Source organism: Otolemur garnettii, unplaced genomic scaffold (genome assembly GCF_000181295.1).
Source record: "Otolemur garnettii isolate 467f Iridium unplaced genomic scaffold, OtoGar3 scaffold00198, whole genome shotgun sequence".
Lineage (NCBI taxonomy): Eukaryota > Metazoa > Chordata > Mammalia > Primates > Galagidae > Otolemur > Otolemur garnettii.
Genome location: NW_003852593.1, coordinates 2175324 through 2183164, shown reverse-complemented (window position 1 = coordinate 2183164; position 7841 = coordinate 2175324). Strand labels below are relative to the sequence as shown.

The following is a 7841-nucleotide window of genomic DNA, read 5'->3' as shown; positions in this document are numbered from 1 at the left end:
CCCTGAGCCAGCCGCTCAAGCCCTCATCTTCCTTTCCTCCTGTACAAGATGGCTCGATCTCCTACCCTGCCACAGGCCAAGAGAGCAGAAGGTCTGCATCACAGCCCCAGCCTGGCCATGGGGACACTCAGGAAACCCTGGGCCCTCCCTTGCCTATTCACTGTTCTCCCTGACTCCAAGACTACATAGGGTAGCTGGGCACTGTCCAGGATCCCTGGCCCTGACACAACTTGGCCCTTTGCCCTTGAAGGCCCCTGAAAGGATGGACCATGCCCTCCTCTCCCTTCTCTCTCCCTAGTTTTCCTCCAACCTCAGGAGGAGGTGTACACCCAGGGAGCCCAGCCTGTGAGCAGAGGGTGACACTGCCCCCTTCACCTCCAGCCACAGAGCCAGTGGGACGCTGGTCTCAATCCTGCTCCCAGCAGCAGCCTGGGGCACGTCCCTGCAAGGATTGGTCAGACCACACCATGATTTCTAGCAAGATAAAGATGCCAGGGCAGTGCCCAGCTGGCTCTGTGTGGTGACAACTGCTCCAGCTGGATTATAAAAAGGGACCCATGAGCCAGGCTGGGCCGACAGGAATCTCAGCTGCAGAACTTTCTGGAAAGGCATGACTCTCTGTTCTGAAGGTACTTTCCCCTGTGCCTTCTGGCTACACAGTCCACATCACCCCTGGACCAAGCACTGGCTTCTGTCTCCAGGGAATGGAGGAAGGGCTGCTCCCGGAGCCCACAGCCATCAAGGCTAGGGATACATATTTTATAATTCAAACTCCGTGAGGAACAAAATATCAAGTCTTTAAAGACGGGGGGTGGGGTGGGGTGTCAGGTTGCTGGGGTTCCGATCAGGTGAGGGGTGAGGGGAAGTAAAGTGCAGGCCAGAGCCCGACTCTATTTAAAACTGATATTTTGGGCTCAGCGCCTGTAGCTCAGCAGCCAGAGCACCAGCCACATAAACTGGAGCGGGTGGGTTCAAACCCAGCCCGGGCCTGCCAAACAATAATGACAACTACAACCAAAAAATGGCTGGGCGTTGTGGCAGGCACCTATAGTCCCAGCTACTTGGGAGGCTGAGGCAAGAGAATTGCTTAAGCCCAAGAGTTTAAGGTTGCTGTGAGCTGTGATGTTACAGCACTCTACCGAGGGTGACAGCTTGAGACCCTGTCTCAAAAAAAAAAAAAACTGGCATTTCACTCATCATGGGTTTTCTGCATTGATTTTGATGTTTTAGAAAATGTGGCATTATAGTCTTTCTGCTGCTGACCCTGGTGGATAGGGGTGGGGAGCTGCTTCCCCACACCCTGCTGTCCACTGCCAGGAAGCTGCGCAGCTCTCCCCTCCCGGCACCTTGGCTCTGGGCTCGGCATCCAGTGTGGAAGGCAAAGGACGGGGCTCAGGAGAGCACCCCCGTTAGAAGGCACCTCCTTGGGCTGAAGGCTCTGACTCTAACTCTGGAGGTCATGTGGGCTCCCTGGCCCCAAATCTCTTCTGAGCACCCCTTGCTCAACCTGAGTGTGGAGCTCAGTAAATGTTTGAAGACCCACTGATGTCCCCCCACATCCCTGGGGCCCCCGTGGCCCTGTGGGAGGGAGTGCCTCACCTGGGACCCCTGCCCTGGTCACTTACCCTCACCCAGTGCGTATCGGATCCGGGCATCCCAGGCGCACATGACCTCTCGGCTGTCAAAGCCCAGCATGACGGCTTGGGACAGGCAGACGATGGCCAGCGTGTGGGGCAGGCCCTCGTAGGGCAGACCTGGCTCTAGGCCACAGATGTCCTCCAGGGTCAGGCTGCTGCGTTCCCGGAGGCCCTTGGCGCGCTCCGACTTGTCTTTGTAGGCCAGCATGAGCAGGCAGTCTGCAGGGGCAAGGCCACGTCAGGGCGCAGGGCAGCCCTCCCACCAGCCTGAGGCCCCGACCCCAACGCCTGCCCCAAGACTGTGGCTCAGCCAAAAAGAGACCAAGGCTGAAGGCATGACCCTGAGCCAGCCGCTCAAGCCCTCATCTTCCTTTCCTCCTGTACAAGGTGGCTCGATCTCCTACCCTGCCACAGGCCAGGAGAGCAGAAGTGGCCCAGGATGCTCCATGCTGTGCCCACCTGACTCTGCCCCTGAGACGACCCACCTGCCCCAGGCCTGGAACCCATGCGGACACACTAGGGGGTGTGCATGGACACACACCTCCCAATGGTGCAGGGCAGCTCCGCTCTCCGAGAGGACCGGCAGGGTGACACAGGGAGAGTCCTGGCCCTCCGGCATGGGTCTAGGACTCACAAACAGGTGTTCTCTCTTCCCAAGGCCCCACAGCAGGGCCCAGGATGACCAGTCTTTGGTGAGAGCGCAGGTTTGGGGCCTAACACAGACAGCTACATGTGTTTATGTGTGAGTCAGCCCCAGATCCTGCAGGAAGCTCCAGAAACCAAACCAAAGGTTGTGCAGGGGAGGATGGGGAGACTGCCTGGGGAGGGCTGCAGGACACACTGCTCCTCAGACCACCCAGCAAGCCCAAGTGAGGACTCAATCCCAGAAGAACTTGACTCAGACACTGATTTTCCTTGTGGGATCCAGAACAGAGTCAGGCCAGCCCACCGGACCACGGAGTCACAGCCCATGGGAACCAGGGGAGCTGCATGCCATCAGGCCAGCCTTGGGCAGCTTCCTCCCTGAGGAAGCAGCAGACAGTTTGGGGCCACAGGTCTCTGTCTGGACTATTTTGTGCTGCTGCCCTCATGAACCCATGGGCGGTAGTGCTAATAAAGCTTTATTCACCCAGAGGGCCTGTGGATGGGGCTCTGGGGCTGTCACTGCTTGTTTGAGAATCTCTAGTGTCTGAAACATTTATAACTAGAAAATAGCTAAGGCACTCCCAACTGGAGAGAAGAAAAGCTCAGAACCCACAGAAATGCATCTGCCCATCAAAGGGTTCCCAGCACAATCTCTCCCAAGAACAGCTAGGAAGAGGCTGTCAGCATAGAAGGCTCCTTCTGGTAGCTCCAGAGCAGGAAGCGAGAGGCCTGGTCCAGAGAGGTGAATTAGGTCAGCATAATCGTCATAATGAAAAGGTCTCCCCCAAAATGTCACCCGAGCAACCAAGAAGTGAAAACATAAGGGTCTGGCCTGAGAATGGAGAGTCTCCTCCGGGCCAGGCAGCCACTATGGTTCTCTTGCCTGAGAACAGCCCTCAGCCACCCCAGACTCTGCCTGGCACCTAAGTCCTCAGCCCTCCATGGCTGAGATGTGCCACGGGATAGTTGCAGGGGTGGGCCCGGGCCGCTTCCACTTCCAAGTGGAGAGCAGCAGAAATATCCACTGAGGATGATCGCATGCCATGTGGCCCACACTACACCCCAGCCACACTGAGAGTCCTCCCACGGGGTGAGGCCTGGAGGGAAGCTCTGCCCTGCCCCTCTGGCTGGAGGGGCCCCTGGAGCTCTTGGCTTCAGTTTCCTCACCTGTGTCATGGGGACAGTGGAAACACCACCTGTGGTGAAGCTGTGAACACCACGCAGAAAGGCACGTGGAGGCCCCACACGTCACACATCTGCCATGCACCTGCTGGCACTGGGGCCTTGGCTTCCCTGGATCCCACCGCACAGAAGGGACGGGGCTATGCAGGACTCTCAAGTGGTGCTCTACGAGGGGCACATACCTCTCAACCTTTCCCTCACGGGCTTCAGCTGATCACCCAGGACCCCACACAGGGACCTTCTCTTCCTGTGGACTGGCTCCCTGGTGTGGTGCCTCGGCCACGCCACAAAGATGGTTTCTGCCTCTGCCACCAACCAGCCCTAGCTGCTTCCCCTGAAGCTGATCGTGTGGGCCTCAGCTCTGCCCTGGGCACCATTGTCTCTCCCCAAGTGTCACCCAAGGGCCAGGTAACCCCATCTCGCTCCTGACTAACAAAAGGCCTTCACATCCATCCTCCCCTGGACCAGATGCCAGCTCCTGGTCCTGCCCCCTGCTGAGATGCTCCCCAGACTTCTAGAAAGGGCCCCCACCCCCTCCTTGGGGGCAGTTTCTATGCAGCTTCCCTGAGAGAACTTGGGAAGAGCACAGCTCCACTAACCCCGTGATCTCAGACCTCTGACCTTCAGAACTGAGGGGATAAATTTCTGTCTTTCTCAGTCCCTAATGCGGTGGTTCATTCCCACCCCCCGCCTGGCAGGCCCCTTGCCCTTCGCCTTCTCCAGAACACTCTGGAGATACATTGGACCTGCGTTTTACTTTCTATTTTATTTTAACTTTTGAGACAGAGTCTCACCCTGCCACCCTGGGCAGAGTGCTGTGGTATCATCATGGCTCGTAGCAACCTCAGACTCCTGGGCTCAAGCCATACTCCTGCCTCAGCCTCCCAAGTAGCTGGGACTATAGGTACCCACCACAATGCCTGGCTAATTTTTGTATTTTTAGTAGAGACAGGGTCTTGCTCTTGCTCAGGTTTGTCTTTAAACTCCTGAGCTCAAGTGATCCACCTGCCTTGGCCTCCGAGAGTGCTAGGATTACAGGTATGAGTCATCTCACCTGGCATTAGCCCTATTTTTAAAGTCCATTGGGCCAAGCAGAGCTGTCTTGGAAACAGGCAGAGGGATGAGACCTCCAAGTGGGGCCTGAGACTCTGCAGAATCAGGAGCAGTGGTGCAGAGCCTGGGGACCCAGAGAGAAGGCTGCAGGAGCTGGCACCCACTGGCTGGCTGCCTCCTGCCGAGGTCCTAGTCACTTGAGGGAGTCTCCTGCCCAGCAACTGAGGTGGCACCATGTATGCTGGGTCACCTCCATGAACAGGGAACTCCTGGGCCGCTGGTGGAAGACCCTGCCTCCATAGGTGGGAGATGGAGTCACTAAGGGGAGCTGGGGGGTCCTTACAGGCAGAAAGTGCCATGAGATGCAATCCAGGCAGGGAGGCCGATGTGTGCAAGCCAGCTCTCGAGGACACTCTTACTCACACTCACTGTTAGGGCCGAGTGCGTCCCCCAGATTCAGAGGGGGAAGCCCTCGCCCTCAAAGTGATGGTGTTAGGAGGTAGGGCCTCTGGGAGGTGACCGTGTCATGGGGGTGACACCTCACAAATGGGCGTCCTGCCTTTATAAAAGAGGCCCCAGAGGGCCTGGCCACCAGGTAAGGACACACAGCCAACTGTGAACCAAGGAGTGGGGGCCCCTGGCAGGCCCCGGTCGCCTGTCTTAGGCTCACAGACTCTAGAACTGAGAGAGAAATGTCTGTGGTTTAAACACCCAGTCTGTGGGCTGTTAGAGATAGCCATGGACACACACACGCACATTCATCCACTCACACCCACACCACACAGTCATCACACGTGTGAGCCCACGTACCTGCACATTCTTACATGCACGCACACACCCTTGCACTCACTGCCACAGCCATATGCAGAGGGAGGCCTGGGGAGCCATATGCAGGGGGAGCTGTATGCAGGTGGGGCCAGGCTAATCTTGGCTCAAGCCCCACGTCTACCCGGCTTTCCGTGTCTGGGGACCCATCCTCACTGAGCCTCTGCTCTCCATCTGAGGATAGACAAGGACGCAAGGCCGACAGAGCCCAGCCTGGGCACGCGTCCTGCCCCAGTGAGCCCAGCGTGCTGGGTGCAGGGCCCACAGCCCAGCCCGGGGGTGTTGGTGTGGGCCCTGTTCAGGGCCATCTTTAAATACTCAGAGGATGCAGAGCCAGACAGCAAACCGCAGTCCTGCAGCCAGAGGTAGGCGGGGCTGGTGGACCTTAGGGCCAGGCATGGGGATGTGCCTTGAGATGGGAAAGGCAAAGGCCTGACAGGCAGAGGCCACCACATCAGGGCGAGTCCTGCCAGCCCTTTGAGGGCACTAAAAGACTCTGCTAGGCCACTTAGAGCCCTCTCACCTTCTCTGACTCTGTCCCAGCTGAACCTGGTGTCCCCTGTGATGAGCCCAAGCTTGTTCTAGTGTGAACAAGAAATGCCTAGTGTGTGTAGACTCTGAGCACCCCAGGACCCTGGGGACAAAGCCAGGCCCCTGTGGAGCCAATCCCAAGAATAGGGATGATCTGACATACAGATAAGCCCAAGACAAGGACAATGCTCTACAGAGGACCAGAACAAGTGGCCTGATGACAGTGGCTGGGCAGGGACTACACATGTGTGGGGGTCACACTCTTCCAGGAGGGAACTGACCCCTGCCCAGCAGCCCCACAGGGAACAGCACTGTGTCAGAGAGAACAGCCAGTGCAAAATCCCACAGGCAGGGCAACATGGCCTCTTCAGGGACTCAGAGGTCCAGGCTGGCACAAGGAGGAGGGGAGAAGGCAGGCTGGTCTGGTGGGCTAGAGATCAAGGCAGAGAGCTCTGCTCCAAGGTACCAGGGAACTCAAAAGGGCTATGAGCAGAGACGGCTGGCCAGGCTTTGCTCAAAGCCCACCTTGGCCGCTGTGTGAAGTATGGACCTGGGCAGCAGCCTCAGAGATGCTGTGGCTGTCCGGGGGGTGTATGATGCCCGAGGCTGGCTGGAGCTGAGGAAAGGCTGAGGCTATGGTCTCCACAGTAGGTGACCTAGCCCAGATGGCACTAGACACCTGCTCTGGGCCAGCCCTCCCTGCTGGGGGCCACCGGACTGCTTGGTGGGTGAGATTCTCTGCTTCCAAGCAGAGAATCAGACTCCTCAGATTCGGGTGGGAGTGGGATGGCTAGGGAGGAGACTCTGAGGTGGGGGCTAAGATGGGGTGTTTCTGGGAAACATGAGGCTGAGAAGCCCGTTAGACTGGGCGCGACGATGCATACAGGCAGCTGGACACAGGCGCCTGGAGATGTAAAAATAACTGTGGAGTCATGAGCACACGGGAGGCCTTAGAGCCAGGGCACAGCCCGCTGGGGCTGCGGGAGGGAGATGCAGTGCCCGGGGCCTCCTGTGGGGACAAGGAGGAGGGGATGCTGTGAAAGATGGAACAGAGGCCCAGGGAAGCCGGAGGCTGGGGAGGCAGAGGGACAGTCCACACCCAAGGGAGGCCAGAGCAGTGGCCTTGGGCTTAGTCCTTGGAGGTGGCAGTGACCTTGAGGCTGTGCTCTCAGCACAGCAGCACGGAGCCTGGAGAGACCCTGCTGAGGGTGTAGCAGCCTAGGTACTGGCCCGAGCAGCCAGCAAGGCCACTGGTGCCTCCTTGGCCAGGACCAAGTGCACGGCCCAGGAAGGAGGTGCCTTTAGAGTGTGCCACCTGCCTGACACAGATGGGGGTGGGGGGGTGGGGTTGGGGAGACAGGTGATCCTGCCGGCACACATCAACACACATACTGACACCAAAGGGAGGGCAAGGCTTGGGGCATGCAGGGCTGGGGCCGGGCCTCCTGCCCACCTCTCTGTCCACCTTCCTGAGGGTCTTGAGAGCAGGCCAGGCTGGGACTGCTACCTGAGTCCAGCTGAATATGAGGAAGCTTCAAGAGAAGCAATAATCTCGGGCCCACAGTTCACAGGAGCAGAGCAGAGGTGCTCAGATTCCCTGTCCTGACAGAGGCTGCAGGAAGCTTGGCCCTACTCTGTGACATTTCCACTGAAGAGGACTGCCTGCCATTGGCACCTTGACTGAAACCAGAGTGGAGACAGTAGTCCCATTCCCAGCCCCAATAACCCACAGCCAGGAGAAGCCAACTCAGCAAGGGGCTGGTCTGGCCACCACTTCCTGCAACTCACATCTCCACAAATTCATCCCATGTGGGCAGGGCTGTTGACCATGCAGGTCAGGGGCCCTGGGCACTGCACAAGCTACAGAGCAGCTTCAGGGCTCACAGGCACAAGGCTCCCCATGCCTGTGTGTGGGTGCAAAGCCTGTGCCATTGCTGTGAGCATGTGACCAGGCACCCTCCCCCCCCC

General features: G+C 58.3%; 1 protein-coding gene across 1 annotated transcript in view; it reads right to left on the bottom strand.

The window, feature by feature from the left end:
• The window catches only part of DOK7 (docking protein 7), a 27818-nt gene that overhangs the window by 17290 nt on the left and 2687 nt on the right, over positions 1 to 7841 (bottom strand). Inside the window, exon 3 of the mRNA XM_003801138.3 lies at positions 1626 to 1856. Within this exon, the coding sequence (XP_003801186.2) occupies positions 1626 to 1856 (231 nt within the window). The remainder of the gene's footprint in view (positions 1 to 1625; positions 1857 to 7841) is intronic.